Consider the following 26,241-nt stretch of genomic DNA (forward strand, 5'->3'; position numbering starts at 1 on the left):
TGAGGTAAAACAGGTCCGCGGAAGTTAGCACCCAGCTTTCTCTGGGCTCTGCCCGATTGGGTAGCTACTTGAACTGTAGTGGACTCTACTGAGTCACCAACCACCCTGAGCTTACATCCCGGCAGTGAAGAGGGAATGTGGTCCTGGGTGCTGGCCTCAGGGGGTCAGGCCCCCCTGGAAGCGTTCGAAGGCATCTAGAACGCATTCTGAGAATGCGGCTCTGTGAATGACACGGAGCTTCGAGATGACACCCGGACAGCTGGTCTCAGTCACTCTCCTCCATGTGAGGAAAAGCTCAGCCAGCCTGCGGCAGTGTGGTTCATCGATGCCCGGCTCCCGCCAGGAGCAAGCATGCAGCTGAATGACCGCGGGGGCGCCAAGGTGCACACTGGTTCCCGGAGCCCGGGTTCCCGCCATGGCGCTTCCTCTTATTGCTCCCCGGTCTCCTGGAACCACTCAGCTGCTGCAGCTGCCGGAGGCTTATAGAGAGCTCGTCCTTTTGTCCAAACCCCATGAGAAGATGGGGTTTGGAGGGGACCGGGACCAGCGAGGAAGGGGTCACCAAGTGGTCGAGCGCATCTGGGCCCTGTCCGCTTTTACAGTTGCGGGTCCTGCTGAGCCTGACTCACACTTACAATACCCATGGGAGACTTCCAAGGGCCTCAGAGGCCTGGCAGTAATCTAAACACAAACACGGCGATTTGGTGTTTATCTATCCATCTGCCTATAATTCAGTTGAGCTTTCCCATCTCGACAGCTTTCTTCCCATGGGCTTTTAGCAATAAACCTGGTGAAGCTGTCCAGTAGGAAGCTTGCAACAGAAGTATTGATCAGGAATGTGTCCTTGACCCTCCTCCTCAACCCCCCTCAGCCAGGGGAGAGGAAGGCGAAGCTCTAAGGCCTCAAACCCGAGGGCTCCGGGCCAGGCCTTGGCCTCTTGCTCTGGTCCATGGTCGAGGGTCAGGGCGCACCTTGGGATGGCCAGCCCAGGAAAGATAGAACCACTGCTGACGCTTCTGTCAACAACGTTGGGGTCCTCGGCCAAGCAAAAAGGTCTGAGTCTGGAGTGAGGTCGGGCCTAGAGAAACGTCCCCTGGTGGTTCCGAGGTGTGGACCCCGCAGAGAACAGGCGATGTAAGTTAAAAGGACCGTGTTTGCAAAGAAGGCCAACCTGGACGCTAGGATGCTGAGCCGGTGAGGTGAGGCAGGGGCATCCGCATCTCAGGCCCCGGGACGCAGTCCCAGGCAGGCGCGCACCCGCAAGCACGCACATGCACACGCGTCAGGGACATACGTCTGCACTCCCTGTCTGCGCCCCGCGAGGCCTGCTGCCCGGGTGCGCGACAGCCGGCGACCGCGCGCTCCTCCAGCCCCGGGCGCTCCGCAGAGCCCCCGCCCCGCCGCGCGGCGCTCGCTCCGGCTCTTTGTTATGTTAATTCCCTTCCCAGCTGGTGCCAGCTGCCTGCACAATGGGCGCCCAGAGCCCCGCCAACCCTCGCCAGCCCGCGAGTGGGGGCAGGGCGGACCCTGCGCCCTATGTGGATGGGGCGAGCTAGTCCCGCTGAGCGAACGCTGCGGGGCGAGCAGCACCTCCCCCACGCGGACGAGATCGCGCCTCCGAGGCCTGCCGGGCGAGCTCTGATGCTTTCCAGTCGCCCGGACTGCCTGCCCTCTAGGTGCCAGGGCTGGAAGGAAAGTAAAAGGCTTCTGGGCGGCTCCAGAGCCTTGAGGATGAAAGAGGACTGCCGCTTCCAGACCACACAGCTAATCCCGCCATAAACCTCGAGTAAATACCGGGAGAGAAGGAGCAGGCCCGCTACAGATGTGGAGTGCAGCCTCCGGGGATCCCCAAATTAAAACCCGGGCAGGAGAGGCACTTGGACCACCACCAAATGACACTAATTGGGTTATGGGACCATAATCTAAGCTGGTAAGAAAAAAATCCAGTTACAGTCACAGCTGCAACGACTGTCTTCATAAAGCTGCAGAGGGAACGTGGGCTATTTTATTACGCATAAACATGAGGAAGAGGCTCTGAGTCCCCCGCCTGCATGGTGCGAAGAGGCGAAGAAACTCTTGTGCCAGGAGCAGCAGTGCTACATGCCTGGCTGGCTCCGGGTGTGCTGGGCTAATGGGCTGGGGGAGGACTGAGAAACGGATTGAGCTGGGGAGCAAATCTGCCTGCAGGAATGTAGTTCCAGGACAGGAGAACAGTCGTGGGCAGTACAAGCACGCACGCGCGCGCGCGCGCGCGCACGGACACACACACACACACACACAGAGTGGGGGGAACAGGTTAGAAGGTTCTAGAATGGTTGAATTAGCTTAGATATATAATAACTATTATGAAGTTGTGAATGAATTCTTATAACTTCAATATCAGGGGTCTTCCTAGTGTCTATCTACTTATTCCGTCTCTAAACCCTCGGAGGGAAAACTTCTTCAGCGACAACGCCCAGACAGCGACCCATGCCCCTCACTGTGTGTAGACATCTTGACTAAAGCCAATGAAGGCCAAGCTGGCAGGAGGCTCTTACTGGTTTGAATTATAGCCATGGAAAAATAGATTTTTTTTCCCCTTCAGCTGTTGGTTTTCCAAACTGTGAGAAGCAAGAACTTGGAGATGGCCAGCCTGGTGTCCCTGGGCGAGCTGAGAGTTTCCTTTATCTGGCATCCTCAATCACTGGCTTCAGTCACCCTTAGGAGGCACACAGAGTTCAGCCTGTGACATTCCCCTGTAGAAGGAAGAGTCAGCAGACCCTCATCTGAGATGCCAGCCACCCTTGGTCCCCATCTGCACATAGCCTTTAGGTGTGCCAAAGTGGCCAAGAGGTGGAAGGTTAACAGGGGGAAACATTTGGTTAGTGGTCTGCCTGAATCACCTATGCGTCTTTAGACTAAACTGCAACAAATCCACTGGTTCAACCAGCTGGACAGTCCCTGGGAGCAATTGTTTTCTTGGCTCGTTGATGGGCAGGCATATCAGCAAGACACTAGGGAAAACCTGCCATTGACTGACCGGGGTTCTGGGTCCTCAGTGACTCAGTGAACACTGATTGCAGGTGTTCCTCATGCCATTCCTGTGGCTGGTGGTGCAGGGGGAGATCTCTCCTGATTCTGAGAAGTCCCAGGGTTATCATGATGTGACTGACACTGGAGACTCCGGCATTAAACTTCTGTGGTTGCTTCCCACCCTCCAGTCACTGGGCGTCTGTGTTTGCTCCCAAGCAGCCTAGGGAAGCTACAGCTGAGGAACCGAGAGGTGAAATGTGATTTTATGGATGGCATACAACTACCCTGAAGCCATCGGCTGGGCTGAGCTTAAAGATGACACTTTACAAAAGAGGGATAAGACCGAAGTAGAAAATGCCAACCACTTTATCTGCTATTGAACTTCCTCTCTGGAGGGGAAGACATGGTATTGGTGTGCATCTCCGTGGGCAGGGTGCTTGCCTGGTATGCATGAAGCCCTCAGTTTGGTTCCCAGCATGGCATAAGCCATAATAACCAGGTGTGGTGATACATGCCCGTAATCCCAGGAGAGGTGGAGATGGGAGAGTCAGAAGTTCAAGGCCATTCTCAGATACATAATGAATTCCAATCTGGACCACAGAGACTGTCTCAAAAAGGAAAACAAAAACAAACAATAACTGTTGTGGTAAATACTAAAAATACTGGTAACTTTTTTTTTTTTTTTTGGTTCTTTTTTTCGGAGCTGGGGACCGAACCCAGGGCCTTGCGCTTCCTAGGCAAGTGCTCTACCACTGAGCTAAATCCCCAGCCCCTACTGGTAACTTTTTATCCCTCGCTAGCACGGCACCCGTGGGGCTGCATGACCCTGTGGGGTATCTTTATCTCGGCAGTACCTTGCTTTCGCTCAGAGTTCCCTTGGCTGGTTGTTACCACGCCAGGCACACACATCCCAATTCCGTGGTGGGCTTGGTGCCTCCACCACCGCACCTTCTCTTGAACTCATTTAAGTCCCCACATAAAAGAACACACCACACAATAACCTCTGATCCAACTGATAAGATATAATTTGTCCATCTAGACAGCACAAAATCCTGTACACACCTATCCCTTTAAAATATTCATTACAACCTGTATCTATGCACAGAGAAGAATCTTAACATCTGCTGCCATGTTCTCCCAGCTCCTTCTCTCCCTTCCTGCTCCTTCTCTTTCTAAAACTTTGTTCCGGCCCATCCTTCCTTCTTGTCCAAGATCAGGCCTCGTTCTATCCTGTACCTGCCTTCCTGCATAAAGACATCAACCTACAAACAACAACAAAAACAGTGCAGAAAATATCCTAGTTCCTTTGTGATAGGGTGGGGGCAGAGTTCTGACTGCCCCAATGCTGCTTTCACCTTTCCTAGGAGGTACAGGCACACAGGAGGACTGGGCTTAAGTCATCTAAAGATTTTAACTTAGCACGGTGGGAGTTTTCTTGCCCGGAATAAAGGCTGTCTAAAGGAACTAACTATTACTGTGGTGACACGACCAACCTGAACTTTGGAAATTATGTGACAACTGACGAGCTAGGAGATTGCATCTTTTCCCTGTAAGGGACACCTCTTATCCCCTGCACACAGCCAGTTCTAAATGATTCTGTCTTCAAAACAAACTGCATTTATTAAGGGTAATGCATTCGCCCTCGTAGCCAGTTTCTTCTCGCTTTGTGATAACTGTATTAACCCAGAGATGATTTAATTCCAGCCCAAGGAAAAGAACTCTGACACAGTTTTGCCCAGGCAGCTGTTTTTAGGAACTTCGTGATTCATAACCCTCTGAAACACGAGATGTCGCATCTCAGGAATAACAACAATGACTTCCACAGCTTTCTAAACGTCCTGGGACCGCAGCCTTCAAGCTCGCTGTCGAGGTTTACTCAGGTACTCTAACAGTGCCACCAACCATGTATGTAACAACACACTGTGCAGCAGCCTGAACAGCACTGAGGACATGGGGTTGGCAACAGCGGCAGGACTTGGCTCTGCATCTAGGCTGCCAGGCCCTTGCCTAGTTTGGGGTTTCATTGCTGTGAAGAGACACCACGGCCATGGCAACTGTTCTAAAGAAAAGCATTGAACCGGGGCTGCCTTGCAGTTCAGGTTCAGTCCCTTGTCCTTGTCGCTGGAAGCATGGCAGCCTGCAGGCAGACACGGTGCTGGAGAAGGAGCAGGAGTGAAGTGTGAGCCCAAGAGCCTGGGCTTAAGCATCTGATACCTCAAAGCCCATCCCTACAGTGACACTCTCCCTTCCAACAAGACCACACCTCACAATAGTGCCACTCCCTGTGGGCCAAGCATTCAAACACCTAAGTCTATGGCAGCCTTCGCTTCAGGACTCTGCTTGGTTACAAGCCTAAGCCAGTCCCTGCCTGAGCAGAGTGGAGAGGTGTCTTGGGGCAATGCCTCCACCTCAGCACTGAGAGGTCTGTAATATCTACAGGCTTGGAGAACAGCACAAGACGCTTTCCAGAGCTAGAAAAGGAGGGCAAGCAAAGAAAGCTCAGTCTTCTGAGATGTGACCAAGGGAAACGGTATCTTCTGTCTTCACCTTTCCTTCTGGGCACACAGGGAGCTTGTTTCTCGGTTTCCTGCAGAGATGTCTGAAGGCTGCTTCAGGCGCCCTTCAGAGTAATCCACTTACCACCCCTACCACATACACCTCGGAGGGCACCCGCAGAAGTGTCCAGAAGCATCAGCGTTGACTTCAAGTGACAGCCATCACATGTCTGAGGCTAAGACCCAGCCGTTCCCCTGGAATGACCTGGATGAGGCCCAAGCCTGGGCAGCACAAGCCAAAGGGTCTGGTCCTTCCCTACAAAGCTGATGCCTGCCCCTGCTCTTCACGGCTGTCACTGATAACAGTTCTAGACCACATGAGTTCTCCTTGCCCCAAGGCAAAGCACCCAGTGATCTTTCTCCCTTTAAATCATGGAAATAGTTAAAGGAAGGAAGGAAGGAAGGAAGGGAGGAAGGAAGGAAGGAAGGAAGGAAATAAGACTGAGATATGGGAAATTACGGGAGAATAGGTTCATTTATCAGAATGAGTTTTATCAGTTCCATTGTGGCCCAAAGCAGGTGTTTCAAGCTATGAACGAGTGGTTTGCATCTTCAAAATTAACAAATTGGATCATCACGAAGAGAAACAAACAAACGAAGGAACCAACGAGAACAATCAGCCCAGAAGGGAGCTGTTTATAAAATCTGCAACTTCTCCAAGAGAGGTTTGCAACCAGCGGCAGGCTAGGCTGTGTGAGTTCCCTCTGTTTAGTCATAGTTCTTCAGCCCATCGCAGATACTGAAGGGAAATGCAGAGACAGGAAATTACAGGCTATTTTAAACAGCATGTTTTATTAAACTCACTTGCTGATGCACTTCATGGCAGGGTGCGAGACTCAAGCGTTCATAACTCAATCTTTGCGAGTTACTTTTCCTAAGTGAGCTCTCCCACTAATAGACAGCACCCCGGGTCACAGAGCACTATTTCAAACGGAAAGATTTTTGTAACGTGAAGAAAAGACACCTTGCTCACAGGATGCAACTGTAACCCACAGAAAGCAACGGCTGGCTGGCTCTGTAAGATTTTGAGATCACAAACACATTCGTTGTAAACCTCAGAACTGGATCACAGCAATGGGGCTGGGGAATGGAGAAAAGGCTCGTCACACAAGCATGAGGGTCTACCCAGCTCCCGTGTCAAGAGCCAGGCATGGTGGCATGTATCTGCAATGCCAGTGCTGGAAGACAGTGTGGACAGGAAGATGGATCCCAGGGTTTGCTGGCCAACCCGTCTAGATGAAAGGGGAAGCTCCAGGTTTAGAGATGACACCCACAAATCAGAGGATCTATAGTGACTGTTCGTCACCAACGTGCTTACTGCATAAGCATAAGGCCCGAGCTGTGGTTAGCACCCATGTAACAGCCAGGCCTGGCAACACATGCCTGTAACCCCACCACTGGGGAGGCGGAGACAGGAGGAGCCCTGGAGCTCACTGACCAGTCAGGCCAATGAGTGAGCTTCAAATTCAGTGAAGACCCTGCCTCAAAAAATACTATGGAGAGTGACTGGGGAAAGATAACCTTAGGTCTGTAGATTGCCTGTGTATCTGCGCAGCTGCATACACATGTACACACACACGCATACGCACACACACACACACAGCACATGCACATCAATATTGAAATGGATTACTGACAGTCATACATCATAGCTTCTTTATTTTTTTAATCTAGTGCTAATTTCACTGTCCTCTTTACTGGATTGTTCCATCCCGCCATCATGATACCGACCCTTTGCAGAAACCTAGCAAGGTTAACAAAGATATGGCAACCCTAACTATAAGTTCATTCAAGGGCTTGTCATAAACACGGGCTTGGCCAACTTGTTTCCTTGTCTGCTTTCAGTTGCATGAGGGATTACAGAGACCTAACTTCGGTGAAAGAAACCTGCTACCTTGTCTGCTGTTTAGCCTTGATGTTGGCATCTCCTGGTGTTCAGGTCTTCTTTAAGATTTCTGCTCTGATTCTTGGGATGGGGGCAACTGGTGCAGTTGTATATGCTACGATTCTCACTGGAGTCTGTGTCCTGCGTGGCTCCCGATACTCAACCCTGGTGTGACAAACTAGAATGTTGGACCTTCCAAGTCTCTATTGCCTTGGAAGATCACATCAAAAAGACTTTACTATTACTGAAGGTTACTGAATAGAGAGTTCCAGTTTTAGCTTCTCTGTCATCCTCCCATGTTCCTGGTCCCTGAATCCTATCCCTAAGACAATTTCAAGGTGTAGTGCAGGTAACAGGGTTTTAAGAGTGGGCGGCAGCTGGGCATGGTGGCACAGGCTTTTAAACATAGAACTTGGGAAGCAGAGGCAGGTGGATCTCTGAGTTCAAGCACGGGCTACATAGGGAGACATAGATTAGATGGATGAATGGATGGATAGATAGATAGATAGATAGATAGATAGATAGATAGATAGATAGATAGATAGATAGAGCGAGCGAGCAGACAGTGCCTTTATCTCCTTTTACGATTGCCCATGGTTGGAAGCGAAGGGACAGAAATGACTGGATTACATGCAGCAGAAGCTGCAGGGGGCTGATGTTGGAGAACAGGATTTTTCTTTTTTAGACCAGGTCTCAAGCACTCCAGGCTGGCTTCACGCTGCCGTACTTGCTAGGCAGTTGGACTTCTGTTCCTCTCTCTCTCCACCTCCCCATCTGGGATTACAGGTGTGTGAAAGGTGCTGTCCGTGCAGTGATGGGGACTGAACCCAGAGCCCTGTGCATGTGAGACAAGTAAGTACTCTTCTGATCAAACAGCCCAGGAACACTTGGGTTATTTGCTTGTTGGTGGTGTTTTGTTTTTTTTTTTTTTCAATGAGTTTCTTTGTGCTCTCATGCCTGTGTTCAAGTGTGCACAGATGCACACATGGGAGGACGGGTATCTCTCTCTCTCTCGTGTGTGTGTGTGTGTGTGTGTGTGTGTGTGTGTGTGTGTATGTGTGTGTGTGTGTGTGTGTGTGTGTGTGTGATGCATGCCTGTGCATGTGAAGGTCAGAGGTCAGCCTCAAGCATTGTGCTTCAGGAACTTTTTTTTTGAGATAGGGTCTTTTGGTGGCTTGGAGCTCACTGATTAGGCTAGGGAAACTGCTCAGAAAAACTCCAGGGGGGGCTGGGGATTTAGCTCAGTGGTAGAGCGCTTGCCTAGGAAGCGCCCTGGGTTCAGTCCCCAGCTCCGAAAAAAAGAAAAAAAAAAAACTCCAGGGACCCTCCTGCCATCCCATCCAGCTTCTTCCTTTAAAAGAGTGGCTAAGCCTTACAAAGAACCCAGTGGAGGGGTTCACCGTTGCAGTGCCTTGGCCACTGGAGAGATCTAGCTAGTGCTGTGTGGGTAGATGCCTGCAGCCTGAGCATCCAGAGCCACACAGGAAACGCTCACACTGACACTGACGACAGAACATCTCTGTTATCTGGAAGACTGTATAAGGCTTCTTGTGTGTTTGTTTGTTGAAAAAATTTCTTTCAGTATTCCGGAAATGCCCTAGAAACAAACCCCTGGAGACAAACAGGAAGTGATTCTCATGCTGCAGAGGTTCTGCTGAGCAGTGCACAAGCCTGCTCAGGTGAGCACTGTCAGAAATCCCAACTCACAGAGCTGTTTCGGCATCCGAGACAGATGTATCTGAGACATCTGAGGCAGGAGGCTGAGGAGCTTGGGTCAGCCTGGGCTACATAGGAGACCTTGTCTTCAAACCCTCCAAATGACAGCGGATGAACACACCAAGTTCACGCCATCTGGAAATGCTGGTGTCAGGCAAAAACACTCTTTCCCATTTAAATCTCCACACAGTACTGCACTGAGAATGCAGCTGAAATTTTTGACGACTTCATTTACCTTCGACTAGACCTCCCTCTATCGAAGAGAACATCAGCTCCTAAGAAACATGGATGCAGGATGGAAGGGACACTTCTATCAATCCCTTGGCTCTACAAACCACCCACCTGTCGCAAAGCGGTCACCTGTGGTTGGGGAACCTGTGTGGTTGCCGTCTACCGTTTCTAGATATTTTGAAGGGTTTTTTTGTTTTGTTTTGTTTTGTTTTAATACAGAAAAACACGAAAAAGAGAAATAGCCACTAAAATGAAATTTGTAAAAACGTAATGAATTTTGATCGTTTTAATAAATATATATCAAGAAAACCTCACTATATTACAACACAGTCATGTACAAGCATCTATCAGCTAAATTTCCAACACCAAAATGTTCATCAAATATTGAAAATAAAGGACGAGACATTACTAGACTATTCAGCCATAACACAGGAACATCTTTAGAAAATTGGTCCTTGCGGACAATTGCCCAAACGATCTACTCATACACTGTATGAATGAGACCTATTTAATATCAATAGCAATAATTAAAAAGCTTCATCTTGGAGAAAGTGGGAGAACTTACCTATTTCTTCCTTTTGGCATTTGTTTCCTGTAAATAATGGTTTTTAAGAGACCCAGGTCACCCAGACCAGTCCTTGGCCTTGGAGATGGGAGTAGTTCACGGGGAGCTGGTGGGACTGCTCCAGAGTAGCACTGAGGACACTTGCCAATGTGCAAATTCAAGGTATTGAGGAGTGTGTCGGCCAAATACACAACAGTATCAATGACGAGAGAGCCCCATTTCTCCAAAATAACGTTCAGCAACCTACAAACCTTTACATTCTTTAAGATAAAACATATTGATCACCACATAATCTATTAACATTGTGCTTCTCAATCAACAGCAAAAATTCGTATATAGAAACCACATGCTCTTAAGAGTCTAAACGCATGAAATGATGCAAAAACAGGTCAAAAATATAACGCATGCCACGCACGGGCTGTGAATGTCACTGGACAAGGAAACAAAACAGCCCAAAGCTGGGAGAGTCCAGACCCAGCAACCGCTCGTTGCCATGGAGAACCCAGGCAGCCTTCTCTGTTCCTGATGGCCTTCCCCACTGTCTTCTCCGTCTCTACGCAAAAATATCAGACTCACAGCCACTGGGCTTAGTCATAAACAAAGGAAAAAGGGGGAGGGTAACTTGAAAGTTGAACACGATAGTTCAAAGTTAAGCTTCCAAACTGCATGGATCCACCCTGTGTTTTGTCAAATCCCTGCTGTAACTCTGATTCGTCCTTAATTTTCACACTGGCAAAAATTAAGATAAAGTAAGGCACCCAAGATGGCCCTATACGCCACCTATCACCCCATCACCAAGATGGCCCTGTACGCCACCTCTCTAGCCACCCCATCAAAGATGGCTCTGTGTGCCACCTCCTACTCGCCCCATCAGAGACGGCTCTGTACATCACCTCCCTGTGACCCCGTCAGAGGTGGCCCTGCACACCCCTCTCTAGCCACCCACTAGCCATCACAGGCAAGCCAGGAGCTTGTAGGGAACTGACTCCACAGAGCCTAGACTGCTGCCTGACAGGTGTGCTTCATTTCGCCCCAACCTGTCCAGTACAAACATGTCACAGCTCACGAAACCACTTCATCTAGCTTCCTGCCTTCAGTCTTTCACTCAGGGGGAAAAAATACCGTATCACATCGAAGCAGGCACCTTTGCTGGTTATATTGATTTGTTTACCAAGTAACTACCTAATTAACCGGCAAACATGTTGAACTTGGCTAGCGGCAGGCTCCGTGGAGGGGCAGTGGGAACATAACAAGGGCATGTTGTCTTCGATCTACTCTACTGATTTTTTTTTTTAATTTTTTTTTTTTTAGAAAAAAAGGAAACTAGGATATACTTTGAAACATGAAGTTGGCTTTCCTTGGCAAAAATCACATTAATAAGTGGCTTGTGGATGCCTACTGTACAGATGTTTTGTGCAATCTGCTCTCCGGGCAGTGAGACGACCGGGCGTGTTCACTGCGTGATTTTATCGGTTGTACAAAACTACAAAACCCAAAGTAAAAACCGATCATGCTGTGCGTGCTTCTGCGCCAGTTGGGGGTGGGGGAGGGGGGGTCACATTTTACCCCCTCTGCTGCAGCACAGTTTGTTGCTTGGGGAAAGCTCCTTTTTCCTCAAAGACTTTTTCCAAGACTCACTCATACGGTTTCTCTCGGTATATCCAGTCTCGAAATAATCATAAAATTGGCCTTTGCACTCAAAATCGAGGTCGTTTCCCACAGGTTCTTGGCCCAGGGCGTTGCCATCTCTGCTGGTTTCGTGACTTACTTTCCCGTCGCTGTTGAACTTGATCTTTTCCTGGACACCAAGCGACCTAACGTTAGTGACAAAGATTTCGCTGGCAGGAACTTGGCTCTTGTAAATAGGCGCACTGCCTACGTCAAAGTCCACGTGGTGGGAACAACTGGGCAGAGGCAGAGGGGAGGACAAGGACGAGGACGAGGAGGATGGGGAGGATGGAGAAGAGGTGGATGGGGAGGAAGAGGAAGAAGCAGGTGAGGCCACGGCAGCGGCCGAAGCGCTTCCGACACCATCACTGACAGAGAGGGGTAGGTTCAGGCAGTGACCGCCACACTCCTGGTAAAAACAGCAAGTGTGGAACTTTTCCCACTCCTGTTTGGCCACCCGGGGCCGTTTCCGGTAAGGACAGTCTTGAGCCAGGAACCACTCTTGGGCAGAGGTGCCACTGAGGGAGCAGGCAGGGAGGTACCAGCTGTTCTGCATGACGATCTCCCCGTGGATCCTCTTCATCAGATTGTTGATAAGGACTGACCTTCGCAGGTACACTTCTGGGTCATCGATGAACCTGAGTTTCTCCAAGGACATGTAAAGGATGTGTGCTCGCTCCTCAAAAATGGAGATGGTCTGAAAGCCAGAGGCAGGAGAACCCTTAGGAAATGAAGTTCGTGAAAAGCAGTGTCACCCGTTTAGAGGCTGGCCCCATGGCTGTGGACACCCCCAGACCCTCCTGTTTCTTAACCCAAGGAGGGCCCAGTCAGAAGCCTCAGTCCTTTAAGTCACAGTGAAGGAGAAATGGAGACACAGTCAACCAGAGTGGTCAGAGGTCGGGCAGGCAATTGTTGTGGGGGTCAGAGGTCAGGTCAAGCAATTGTTATGGGGATAAGGGCTAAGTAATCTGAAGCAGCACTGGGAGGATCCAGCTTGACCTGAGTCGGTGACAAGGGTGCTCTGGGATAAATGTATCAAGCTTGTATTTCACATCTTTGTGCAGAGGCACACTCACGCATTTCACAGCAGTATGTTTTTAAATTCATCCACTTTCCAAAGAGTCTTATCACTATTAATTTATTTTTCGAGACAGGCTCTCTCTATTATACATCCTTGGCTGTCCTAGAACTCATTACGTAGACCAGGCTAGCCTTAAACTCACAGAGATCTATCTGCCTGCCCCCTCTGTCACCTGGGTGGAATTAAGGCCTGTGCCATCCTTAATGGCTGAAAATCATTTTTAGGTGTATGAGTGTTGGCTGGCATGTTTGTCTGCACACTGTGTGAGCGTCTGGTCCCCACCTGTGAGAGGCCAGAAGAGGACCCTAGGTTCCCTGAGATTGGAGTTATATTCAGTTGTGAGCTGCCGAATGGGTGCTAGGAATAGAACTCAGGTCCTCTGCAAGAGCAGCCAGCGCTCTGAACTTCTGAACCATCTCCCCAGCCCTGGTACATGTCTTTTAAAGATTCGAGATACAGGCTCTAACAGGCACGGGTCAGAGTGTGGACGGGGGCCACCAAGGAACGCTGCTGGCATCACGCGCCTGTCATCTGCCTTATTTAGGAAGAGGGAAATCGCAGTCAACAAAGCTCAGACTAAGCACCTGGAAACCGGGGGCTTGTGGGCTAGCAGAAAAGAGAGATGCAGAGAGAAACTGGGTTGGGGGTGTGTGTGAGGTCCTGGGCTGTGTGAGGCTGTCACTGGGTGAAGGATGCTGCAAAACCGTTAGCAACTGTCATTATTGTTAACTTATTTTTGTAAAAATAGAATAAAAACGAGGCATGGCCTTGCTGTGCAGCCTATGCGGCCCTGGAACTCACAGTGTAGCCCAGACTGAGCTCCCAACAATCCCCCTGCCCTGCCTTCCAAGAAGTGCTGGGATGGCAGGGTATGCCATCTCACCTGGCCCATCCCGGTAGCGACTGGAAAGAGCAGAGCCACAACACAGAAACTAAGGAGATAAACTCGGGTGGCTTTTTACAAACAGGCGGAAGCAACATCTGAAGGATGGGGAGGGTGGAGAGGGGAGAGAGAACGTCTGGGTTGGGTGGGGTCACAGAGGCAGTGGAAGCTCAGAGGTCTGGAGGGAAGGTGCCAACCATACAGAAGAAGAAGTAATGCTCAGACGCCCACCTCCTCACCTCGTGCACTTTACCCCCACTGTGTTATTTCTTTACATTTGTGACAAAAAATTAGCTATCTTTCCTTCCTTCCTTCCTTGAGAATTAATTCTGAATTTTAACAAACTTGACATGTGTTAGGATGTATGAAGAACAGCGTGTCTGCTGCCTCTGCGTGCATCCAAGGGATGACACGTTGACCTCAGGAGGCCAGGAAAACCCCAATTAGCACAAGCCTCACAGTCAAGAGCATCTCCACCACATGACACCATGGAGCAGCCCTATCCCCCAACCTGAGGATATTAAACCACAGGCAAAGAGATGTGTGTTTCCTTACATAATTTTGTTATTTCTGGGGGAGAGAATCTCTTTCTGGTTCTTTCTTCAAGGACGTGTGAAAAGTAACACAGTCCCTGTCCCAGTTAGGGTTTCTATTGTTGTGACCAAGCACCACAACCTAAAAGCAACTTGGGAAGGAAAGGGTTTATTTGGCTTACACTTCCACAGCACCGTTTATCACTGAAGGAAGTCAGGTCAGGAACTCAAACAGGGCAGGAACCTGGAGGCAGGAGCTGATGCAGAGGCCATGGAGGGGTGCTGCTTACTGGCTTGCTCATCCTGGCTTGCTTGGCCTGCTTTCTTGTGGAACCCAGGACCACAAGCCCATGGGTGGCACCGCCCACAGTGGGCTGTGCCCTCCCCCATCAATCACTAATTAAGAAAATGGCTTAGAGGCTTGCCTACAGCCTGATCTTATGGAAGCATCATCTCAACTGAAGTTCCCTCCTCTCGGATGGCTTTAGCTTGCTGAGTTGACAGGGAACTATCCAGTTACGGGTCCCCACCCCCTCCCAAAGGGATAGCAATTCATGCGGCCCCACAAAGAAGTGGCTCTCTTCTATTGCTTGGGTGGAACAATTTAATGTCTGGAAATGGCTCGAGTATGTGCTGTGAAGTACCGTGACTGTTAGTAGAGCAACTACTACTTAGAACCTACCTTATGGCTGCAGCTGCTGAGCGGTGTGGGAAGCTCCTCTTCTTCCGCATACTTCCTCTTGAAGTACGTGACCTTGGGTGTGCTTACAGGGTTTGAAATCCCCCTGTAATGTGATCCTGCGGTAGTAAATCAGACAGACAAATGACACGAGACCTGCCAGACAGTCTCACAGCAAAATACTTTCACTTCGTTCCCTTTCCCTCTAGTGGATAACTTGGCTACATCCCCTGTCTGTACACGCAGTCGTGGAAAACAAACCCACCCGCCATCATAGCTGCTGTCGGATGGAGTCTTGTGAGCCGGGGAAGGTCAGGATTTCCAGGCAGCGTGAGAGGAAAATGTCACCCTCCCTTTCTTCATTTCCCAAGTGCTGGAACCCCAACTGTGTGCGTAGGCCAACAGCAGCGTCCACGGGTGGAAGGAGTGTGACCTATCTGAAGCAATGCCAGCCCTCCTCACACAGGCGGCAGAACCACAGACATCACTTTAGATGCTTAGTAAACAAACGCGCACACCTATACATGGGAGCTATAACTTTTTTCCTCTTAAAATACAAAACTAAATATTAAAGTTTAGAGTTTGGAGTAATTAAATTATGTTCCACTCCGGAAATGTTAACACCTCAACCACGAATAAAGTGAAGGCCCCTTTGAGGACTTTAAAACCTTTTTGGGAACCAGAATTTCATGAAGTTTTATTTTAGTTCAGTTTCCTTTAAAAAAAAAGAAAGAAAGAACCCCCCCCCCCGAGACCTATCATTGAGTAAGAACTCTGAAGAACTTATTTGAGACGATCAGAATTAATGTCTAGAAGAACACATTCTGTTTTCTCATCGACCACGTGTGTTCACAAAGAGAAGCCGCTTGAAGCTGTGGCAGATTCCTTTATGAACCGTGGGAGAGAGGTCTGGCTGTGGAACCTGTGACTGCTTGAACATCCCTGAGGACCATTCATTTCCTTGGGTCAGAAAGCTGGAATCCAAACTTTGGGTATCGAGTTCAGTCCCTTTAAAAATGCTGTTCCAGGACATCCACAGCAGGTGGACCACAGGCTTTCCCAAGGAGCCCAGCCCTAGGGTCTGACTAGACACCACCTCCCAAGAAGGCCAGAGGCCATACCTGCCAGTTGTGGGCCGGCTCCCCGGTCTCCCTGTGAAGGAACATGTGCTGGCCCTGGGGGGCTCGCACCTCCGTAGCTGTCAGCCTCCCATAGTGTGTGGTACCCGGCAATTTCAGCAGCTCCTTCTGAGACAATGGGCTCGCAGAATCTATTCATGGACAGAACCAGCGTCATCTCTAACAGCCTTAGATCTGGGGGGGAAGGGGTGGGGGAGGGGGGATAGATAAAGAGTGTTGATTAGGAGCCAGCTTGAGGATGGTCTCAGCTTCTTCCTGTGCTTGAAGAAACTTTTACTTTCTGCCCCCCACCTCCGCCCCCGCACTCCCCAACCATCTGATTATTTTTCCAAGGAAACCTCAGCAAGATCTTGATGCAGTTCGCTTAGCCACTGGGATCAGCAGTCTTGCATTTCAGGGCGGATCTTTAGAGCCCACTCTCCCTATTGTTCTCGGATCTCCTCAGCCACTCAGACAGCTGCTCTGCCTCCCAAATGCACCCCTAAGAGGAAGGGCCAGAACCCTCAGCCTCCCTTCTATTAATAAGGTGAAATCAATTTTCTATTCAAGCCCCTAGGAGACCCCTTTGATGAGATCTGCTAATCGGTTGGGGGAGGGGGGCAGAAGTCCCCAGGGTCCTCCCAATACTTGGTGAGTTTAAGCCTCTTTCCCAGCTTTCCCCCTCTCTTCCCAGTTCCTCTTCTACACTCAGGATCTTCCCCTACCCTCTCCTCCCGGGGTGAAGCTGACAGACACTCGGTAGTTGTTTCCACAGCCCTGATCGGCCTGAACTGGATCTGCCTCCAGTCAAAACACTGCGAGATGAAGACAGAAAATTGGCTCCAGTTTCCAGCCGTGAGTTGCAGTCCCACAGGAGCCAAGCACAACATCAACGGAGCAGCAGAATATTAAGCAGCAGCCAGGGCTCCGGGCAGACACAGCCAGCAACTCTTTAAACTGCAAAGCCAGATGCATGGCAGGGACTTTCCAAGAGTCAACACAGTCCTCTCTGGTTCCCCGCCCTGACCTCAGGACTGCAGGGAGCAGCCCAGCTTCTGACACTATGTGATGCTCCCAGACTCTGACCCTGTGGAATCCTGGCTATGGGGCCACTTCCACTGGGCTGTGTTGACCCCCAAGATAGTGAGTGTTAAGAGCATGTTTCAGGGAGAAAAGAGCTGGGTGCAACAGCAGAAAGATCCCTGGGGCCACGGGCCAGAGGGAAGACCCGCCACCTCTGGTTCCTGGTTTCTTTAGGACATCCAGACCTGCACGGCTCATTTGTGTTTTAAGAACCTGTCAATGAAATGCTATCTGTCTTGCTTGCTCAAGATGGATTTTCCTTGTGGTCATTCTTTTGCCTCCTGGCTAGGGCAAGGATGAGCTTGTCACTGTCTCACGGAGCGTACTGTTCCTTACATGTGAGGACTTGAGTGCCCTTCCAGGGGAAAGGAGAGAATGTAGCTTCAGTAAGGTGGCAAAGTTCTCTGGCTACCAGAGCAGCTACTGACAGCTGACTGTCTTTCACCAGGCGTCTGTGCTCTGGGATTCAGCTGAAGCCCTCCCACCCCCAGAGGATGGGGCAGGATCCCCAATGAGTGTGTAGAATAGGGATATAGCTGACATGGTCCTCCAAGTCTACACTTCCATTTTTCTTTCCAAAGAGATGTTAGAAATGGCTTAGGGGAAAAGGATATGGGTGTGTGCATGTATGTGTGAGTGTGTGTGCATGCGTACGTGCATGTACACAATAATTCTCTATCCAGAAATGGTGGGAGATGTAATTTCTTTCACTCTTTCAGTCATCAACAAGGAGATTCTGTCTCCATCGGTTTAACAAACTCAGCCCTTTGGTCTCTTCCTGTCAAACCCTGCAAACCGAGCAGAGTCCAATTTCCTAACCTTGTCTAAAAGACACCTGTATCCAGAAAGGCCACAGCTGGAGACAGACCATGGCCCTTTCTGGCTGACACACTCACTTCTGTGGTGGATTCTGGGAAGAGGATCCAAGCCTTGCCTGGTGGAACTTTTATTACATATAAACAAAAGAGGGTTTACGAACCCACACCCCTAAAGAAACAGAAGCACCTCCAGGCTCCTGGTGGCAATTACCTTTGCTTAATAGGACATTAATGGGCCCTGGGCTGCTCTGCCTACTCAGTTTGTTTATGTCCTAATGACTTGGGGAGCAGCTTTTCTGTTGTTAAGACTCTCAGGACTTCTATTTGTCAGCACTCTTTACAACACACGGAATTCCATCACTATGCATTTGAATTTGAAAAGTGGCAGGATAGTTTTCAGTGTGGTTGTTTCTTTTGTTCATGACATCTAGTTTCTTCAAGTTTTTCTTCTTCAGGTTGAAAACTGTTACACACAAGGCCTTAAATGGGAGAGGCAGGGTTCTGCAAATGATTTATTTAAGCTGGAATAAAACATGAATGAGCTGGAACTATTTGGGGGGTAGGGTGGGCGGGGAGGAGAATCTGCAATTGAGCCTTCCTGGTCTATTTGGAACTCGCACTGATGTTAACCAATCAGGGAGGCAAGCGTGGTGCTCTTGAGACACTGGGCTATTATAGCACCGGACACCCGTGTTTAGCATGGGGCCTCTGTTGTGGAATCCAAGTTTACAAATGTATTCTGTTAACAGGAAAAACAGTCACAACGATGTAACTGCAGAGACTCTGTTTTAAGATCAGAAACGAGTGGATTAGAACCGAGAGTTACCGTACTAACTTGTAGCCCTCAGGATGCTGTGGGGCTGCTTGGTCACTGAGGTAATGCTGTAGAGGGCCCCTCCAGCACCCTCTCAAGGCTGAAGGCTGAGTGTGAGTGTTCCCACCAAGGGCTCTTCCTGCATGCATTTTTATACAATTTGGTTTTCCCGGATGAAGCCATTACAGTGCTAAAAAGCGGTGGCCGCCATGGCTCAGGGTGCCAGGAATCTAACAGGGGCTTCGGAACATAAAGCAGCATGACGGAAGAAGGATGATCCTTCTTCCTCCTGACACCGGGAATTACAGAGCGTTTTATATAAGGCGCCTCTAGGCTGCTGGAAGACAGAGTCCAACCCTGGACAGCATGGGGTGACCTCTGCAATCCAGAGAACTGCAGTGCTCTGTCCTGGGGAGCCGAGTGACTTCCCCACCCACGGACTTCATGCGGTCCCAGACAGAATCTCAACAGTTTGGCTGGTTCAACCAATGGTGGAAGGTGGGGCTGGGTGATTAGAACAAAAAACCTTCAACCTCCCAAACCTGACAGTTGTTGCTTTTTGCAGGCCCCTGTGGTGCTCCGGGAAGTGCAATGACCAGCTGCGATCCCAGGAGGTTAAGGGTTCTCTGTCTGTGTTGGGCTTGGGAATGCAGGTGTGTGTGTGTGTGGGGGGGGGGACTAAGTCGGTCAGAGGTTCCCCGCTGGGAGCTTTGGGGTCAGCTTTCACGGCCCAGGCCCAAGGTGGGGTGTAGGGATGTGATGGTTCCCTTATCCAGGGTCTCACACAGATGAACCCTGGAGACTGGTGTCACTGCCCTTAAGCCCTTTTCCTGGACCAAGGGCACTGTCCGGCCAGCCGCTGGCCGCAGGGAAAAGTAAACAGCCCAAGTGTCTGGGAACAAAGGCAAGTTGTCTTCCAAGGTGCTGGAACCCAGTGCCTCTCCTGAAGAATAAGGGCTATCATTATTCGCTTTCTAAAAACCAAGTTTCCTTCTATGGGAAACACACGCCAAGGTGGGATTCCAAGGCTATGACTCACAGCGGCTGGCAGGGCCACACTCCAGCCCGCAGCTGCCCTGGTCCTTCGCCGAGCTGCTGCCGCCCGCGCTGTGCGCGCCGCTAGAGCTAGGGTGGACCTTGGTGCCCCGCTCCTGATGTGGGGCGCTCGGGAAAGTTGCGGGGCCGAGGAGGCTGGTAAAGGCGGGGGCGTGGGCCTGGCAGCCAGCGGGGAGGTGAGCCGAGGACAGCGCCGCCCGCAGCCCGGAGCAGGGGCAGGCGCGGAGGTGGCGGGGGACACAAGGTGTCAGCTCCAGCAGTGGCGCCTTGTTCCGCGGATCCCGCATCCCTGCGCCCCACAGGCCCTCTCCTCCCTATCCTCTTGGCCCCAGGCGGACCCTCATTGCTACCCGGGGACACCGGACTCGGCCCCACGGGGTCTTCGCCCACCGCCCGGGTCGCCTCGTGCGCGCCGCGGCTCCCCGGAAGGGCGCGCGGCCACGGAGAGCGCGCGCCGCCCCCGCGCCTCGCTGTGTCCAGCTGTGCCCTGGCCCCACGCGCGACCCTCCCCGCCCCCGCGCGCCCCAGGGTCACGGCTCTTACCGCGCGCCCTGCGCTCCAGCCGCCGCCGTCCTCCGCGCGGCCGCCGCTGCCCACGCGCCTCCCGGGCCCTGTCGGCGTGGCCCGGTGCGCGGCGGCCGAGGTCCCCGCAGGTCCCGCCGCCGCCGCAGACGGTTATGGAAATGAGCCGCTGTGTCTGGCGAGGAGCGCGAGAAACCCGTCAATCCTGTTTGCCATTTCCCCGCGGATTTCCGAGCCTGGCTCTGCTGGATGCCCCCGGGGCGAGAGGGAACCTGACAAGCGCGCTCCCCGCCTCCCTCCGCTCTGCCAGATCGCGGGGCGCCGCGCCCCCGCCCGCCCTGCCTCCGCCCCCGCTCCGCCTCCGCCCTCGGGGCCGCGCGGGCCGCTCCCGCCCGCAGCCCGGACCCCACGCGCGCAGCCCGCCCGTGGCAGGGGCTGCAACGCACGAAGCGTTCACCGCAACCTGCCCAGACGCCTTGTCCATTTTTTTAAAATTTGCTTTAGTTTTCTTTTTGTGTGTGCGTGTGATTTAAAAAAAAAATCTGTGCCTTTCCCACCCCTTGCTAAAGACTTTCTTCCCCTCTGTACAGCACACGGAGATGAGAAACAGATGTCGGAGCTGGACTGAGCTTTTGCGCTCCCCCGCCCGCCCGGTCCTTTCCCCAGCAGCCAGGGTGTAACAAGGCAGCACTCATCCTGTGGCCACGTGAACTGGCAGCTACTGGGTGCCGATCCCCGTGGGGAAAAGCTACAAGAAAAACAAACAAACAAAATAACTAATAAAGAAGCTTGCCCTTGCTGGAAAGGCTGTGACAGGAGCTCAAGTCACTTTAGTTTGCAGACAGTGATCCGCGCCCCCCCTTCCTGTAGTGGATTCAATAGGAGTTGTTTTTTGTTGTTTTGTTTTTGAGACCCGGTCTCACTGTGTAGACCAGGCTGGCCTTGAACTTACAGAGAACCGCTTGCCTCTGTCTACCAAGCGCTACTATTAAAGGCAAGTGCCACCAAGCATGGCCGGGTTTTTCTTTAAAACAAAACAAACAAACAAACAAACCCAAAACACATTGATTTATAACTGCTGTCTGGGGGCCCTTTGTCATGGAGAGGTCACTTACTGTGCGAGGAAGGCAGAGATTTAGAGAGGTAGACCTAACAAAGCGCGGGTGGGGGAAGGGAGGCACCTGCGCAAAGTGTTAAAAACTGCTACTACGCCAGATGCGCTAAATGTGACGCTGTTCTTTACAACAGTGATCCTCCTGCCTGCAAGAGCCAGGCCTCTGACTGCCTGGTCGCGGCGAATCCAGGAGGTGCACAGACTGCAAACCAGGGGGAGAGGATCAGCGCCTGCAGATTGAGCTCCATCTGATTTGCATGTTTATTCCCTAGAATTGTAATTAAATTTGTGTAATAAATGTTTTCCATTTCATTTGTACACTCAAAATTTGGGTGACTGACATGCGGCTAAGTAAATTTCCTTTTTTTTTATTTTATGAAGCAAATGTGCCTTATTCAATAAAGTAGCTAATATTAACCATCACCAGGACTAATCTATTTAGAAGGTGTTTCTGTTGGACTTTCTGCATCCGACACACAAAAACTCTTAGGGTTAATACCCTAGACACCAAGAGAACAAGTCTCAAACAGGAGACCATGGCCAGTATGCTTCGGTTTTTCTAAAGGACGGTCCAGGGCTGCACACCTGAGATTGGGCTTTCTTGGGTTCATTCCAAACCATGTTAAATTGCCCTGACTCGCACCTATATGGGCATTAGACGATGGTTTCAGAGTTTTAAGGATGACTCCTTTCTTCAGTCGGTGAGAGTCCCAGGAACAGGTCGAGGGAAGAGTCTACTTTTCATCAGAGGGAGGAGGTGCAATTGCTTCAAAGCAGTGCAGTTTTGGGAACCTAAATTCCAACCTAAAACTGTTTATCCTGTAGCTCAAATAAAGAACTAAATGCGGGGCTTGGAGGCATGGCTTATTATTGTTTTTATCTCCCCATATTAAAGTTTCATAGCATTTAAAGGACTATGGGGAATCCACATACACACTTAGCTGTGTCAAAATACATAAAACCAAAAGGAGCAAATTAAGCATAAAATTGAGAAATAACACGAGACTAGGAACCAACACAAGCTGCCTTTGCTTCTTCGGAGCTTTATGTCTAAACACCAAGCCTTCTGGGGAAACGCCACAGCATCCTAGGGTGCACTCCACAGCACCCTGGGGAGTAGAGACTCTTAGCTTTACTGGTCTATAAATCAAATGTCTGCATTTAAACCCTGTACCCTTGCAGCTGTACATATGAACTTGACCGTGTCCTGTCCAGATACTTTAGATTAGCATGGTTCGTGGGCGGCTTTCCTGACTCACTTTTAATGCCAGGGTTATTGTCCCCCCAGTGCCCACCTGCTGACAGCATGAACACGCACACCACTGCAAAAGGCAGTCAACGTGTCTATGGAAGGTGAAACATTATTTAAGAATGTAAGTTGTGGCTATGACATAAGAACCACAATTCAATAGTGAAGTGTTTGGAATGAGTAAATGAGATTTATAAACAACAGCCAAGTGAGCACCGTGAGGTCATCATTTTGGGATATGTGTGAACTTGCAAGAAAGATGCTTGGGTAGTGTTTACTGGAAGATGGGGTAGGTGCTATTTCAACAAGCTTTAAGGGTATATACCCAAGCAAGAAAGATGCTTGGGTATAAAACTTAAAATACGTTGAGCTGCAATTGAAAACCACAATTGTTCCTCGGTGTAAACATGCCAGTCTGAGAGTGATACAAGGTCCAACAGATGCTAGCGCTGGGGCCACACTCTTCTCTCCAGCACGAATTCCCATGGCTCAGAGACTTGTCCCAAGTTTCCCCCTCAGAAGTGTGTGAAGTGGCTTCACAGAACTCTGTTACTTCCCAGCAAAGCTGCCCTGAAAGCCCCGTCCTCCACTTTTTCATTCACATGTAAGAACTGAACTAGGTACTAGATACATGAGGTGTGCAAGAGCTGAACAGGACACCAGCCTAGACTTACGGATTCGCCAGTATGGCGAGCAGTAAAAGATCAAAGAATGCTGGGATGAGTTAGCCATCTGGGCATAGTAGGTGTGTGAGAGTTCAACTAATAGACTAGTAAGTGCTCAGGTTTTACCTGTGGGTATGGGAAAGTGGACGGCAGACGAAACCAGATCGTAGTGTTTACTGGAAGATGGGGTAGGTGCTATTTCAACAAGCTTTAAGGGTCTGTACTGTCGAACTACAGGAGGAAGCTAAACTTTAGGACAAACGGTGTCCCGGGGACGTAGTTTTGGAGCACTCAGCTGGTCTCTCAGCAATACAGAAAGAAAGACTGTTGGGTAAGCATTAGAGTTGTGGCCTCAGAAGGGGAAGGAGATGGGCGTGAGATGTCCCAGAGTGGGAACACTCCAGCTGTCACCAGTGACTGTGAGGACAAGAAATATGGAAGGAAACTAAGTTCAAGTCACCCCATGCCTAAAAGCAAAACCATGTGTGGAATGAAAAGACAGGATGGAAAGGAATGTGGTGAGCTGGCTCCGAGTCTGCTCAGGCAGCAGACAGATGGAGAGAGAGGGACAGCCGATCTTCTGTCTGTCTGAGATACTGTGAAGAAAATGAAGAGACTGATGAACATTTTCCTGTCTGCTGAGGTTGAAGGCTGAGAATGTAATGAGTCAACTAAAGAGGTTTTCAGAGAATTGGAGGAAGACATAGGTCGGCTCTTTAAAGAACCCAGCAAGCGTGCTTATTCGGAGTTGAAAACGACATTTCGAGTTTAATGTGTAAAACGTTCTTAGGAGGTGTGTATCTCGAAGGATGCAAAGACCCCTTTGGTTGAAAGGAACTTGTGTTCGGGTGGTAGAGTTTGGCAGAGGTAGCCTGCCCTTGATGTTCTGTTAGCACAGCACAGAAGTTATTCCTCAGGAGCCATCTCTGCTCATGCACCTTCACAAGTAGAAAGTGATTCATCTCATCAGATAATCCTGAAGTAATCCCCAAAAGATGTAAACTGTTGATAATGAGCTTTGCACGCTATCTCCCTCAGGGATATTTGTATTTTAATGGGAGTGTCATAACATTACAAAAACCTTAATCAAACAGCCAATAATTAATGGCATGATTTCAGGTGTAAGCCTGTGAGGTTTTACTTCTGGATGCTGATCCTGTAACATATATGGTCCCTTGCTCTGGGTGCTGCTTTTGAATACCTACATTAGTGATTACTCGGGAATGGTTTCCAGTGAGTATCCTGGCTAGCTGCAGAGAGCTGTTCTACACACACTCAGTAACTTCCTCAGTGAAAGATACTCTGTGGCACTGCTCTTTTGGATGCCATCAACATTCTATCAGTTAAGGTGTGGTAACTGGGAGTCTGGAAATACCAACATTCACTCCAAGACTTCAGGGGAAAGATGAGTGTCAGTCACACAAGTTGTTAGGGATGGGAGGTGGACAGCCAAGAGGAGGTAGGAGGAAATCTTCAGTGGGGGATCCATAACGGGTACAGGGCAATGCAGGGCTCAGGCCACTGGATGGGTTGAAGTCAGCTCGAAGCCTTCCAAGCCTTTTTATCTAGGAAGATGGTAGTGCTAGGTGCTGGGAGCAGAAGGGGACAGTTGTCTGTACGTGAGGTGGAATCTGGCTGCTCCCTGGAGATGGGGATTGACTTTTTTATGTAATGAGCTGAGATAATATGTCAATAAGAAAAGGAAAAGGTGCCAGGAGTGCTTTCTGAAATGATCATTTGGTTTGTATGCTTCTAATTCACTTTTTTGTTACTCTAGGAAAATTTCCCAACCCATGTTCTATTCTGGGAAGAAAGACTTGTATTGTATAGCTTGAATGTTCTGTGTGACCTGGAAATCCTAATCTCCTACTTCCTTCCCAAGTACTGGGGTTTCAGGTGTGCACAACATGCCTTGATTTTTGTTAACAAAAAATATAAATACACAGGTGAGTCTACATGATCCAAAGCACAAACTCTGCAGCACGAAGTACTGAATTAAGAGGTGTCATTCCATCTAAAACCAGAGCCAGATTTTGATAAGGTCTAGCAGGCATGTGAAAATATAAAACTATTGGCACCGGGGCCCAAGTCTAACTAGAACCCATGTTCTTGTGAAATAAATTAAGGCTTGCAAAACTTACTTTTGTCATCCTGCCTAACACACACACACACACACACACACACACACACACACACGCACGCACGCGCACACACACACACACACACACACGCACACATGCATGCACACGCACACACACACCAGGAGGAATGAGATCTGAAAAAGCAGGGGAAACTGATAAACCCAGTTACTCGTTGCTTATCTTGGAAAGCCGTCTTCTGCATGGACTTCACTGGTATGCTGTTAACAGGCAAACTAAATGCTTCACAAGACTTGAGATTACTGCAGTGAGCCATGCCCAATGGTGCATGCCTTTAATCCCAGCACTCCTGAGGCAGAAGCCAGCCTGGTCTACACAGCAAGTTCTCTGCCAGCCAGGGATACACAGCGAGACTATGTTCTAAAACAAACAAGATTAGCTCAGTGGAGAGCTAGGAAGGCAATAGTTTAGAGGACCTCTGTAGGATGGGTGAGGCCTGGATGCAACCTTTAGTTTTACCAAAAGATGGCAGAGACAAATGTTGTGTGTGTGTGTGTGTGTGTGTGTGTGTGTGTGTACTGTGTGATCTTGTGCACATGTGTGCACCTGTGTGCCTCAGTGCTCGTGTGTGTGTGTGTATGTGTGTGTGTGTGTGTGTGTGTGTGTGTGTGATTATATGGCACTGCACCAACAATTCTTTCAGGAGCTGGGGGGCACGTACCTGTCAACAGTATTTTCTCAAGGCTCATGATGTTAGACATAGGTGATTGCTGAAGTCCTTACTTTGTATTTAGCTTTTTCCTTCTAGGCAATCAGACCCTAGAGAAGAGTTTCGGTAGCTTACAGGAGTGTATGTTCCAGTGAAGCAATAATTTCAGCTATGTGAAAATGTGTA

General features: G+C 49.9%; 1 protein-coding gene and 1 long non-coding RNA gene across 3 annotated transcripts; one reads left to right on the forward strand and one right to left on the reverse strand.

Annotated features, from left to right (window-relative positions):
* Positions 1–9,615: 9,615 nt before the first annotated feature.
* Sertad4 (SERTA domain containing 4) lies at positions 9,616–20,374 on the reverse strand. Of its 2 annotated transcripts, none has more exons than NM_001108351.1 (4): positions 19,681–19,855; positions 15,930–16,121; positions 14,812–14,927; positions 9,616–12,329 (listed from the first exon to the last, which is right to left on the reverse strand). In NM_001108351.1, the coding sequence occupies exons 2-4, from the start codon at positions 16,102–16,104 to the stop codon at positions 11,520–11,522; spliced, it is 1,101 nt and encodes a 366-aa protein (NP_001101821.1). In that variant the 5' UTR covers positions 16,105–16,121; positions 19,681–19,855; the 3' UTR covers positions 9,616–11,519. The 2 variants fall into 2 exon arrangements, with proteins under 2 accessions (NP_001101821.1, XP_038946871.1); XM_039090943.2 differs by lacking the exon at positions 19,681–19,855 and adding an exon at positions 20,241–20,374 and having other exon boundaries at positions 9,671–12,329.
* Positions 18,677–21,766, forward strand: LOC108352599 (uncharacterized). The gene is made up of 2 exons (XR_001840978.3): positions 18,677–19,294; positions 20,810–21,766. It is a non-coding gene; the product is annotated as an uncharacterized LOC108352599 (long non-coding RNA).
* The last annotated feature ends 4,475 nt before the right edge of the window (positions 21,767–26,241 follow it).

Source organism: Rattus norvegicus, chromosome 13 (genome assembly GCF_036323735.1).
Source record: "Rattus norvegicus strain BN/NHsdMcwi chromosome 13, GRCr8, whole genome shotgun sequence".
In the NCBI taxonomy this organism is placed as follows: Eukaryota; Metazoa; Chordata; class Mammalia; order Rodentia; family Muridae; genus Rattus; species Rattus norvegicus.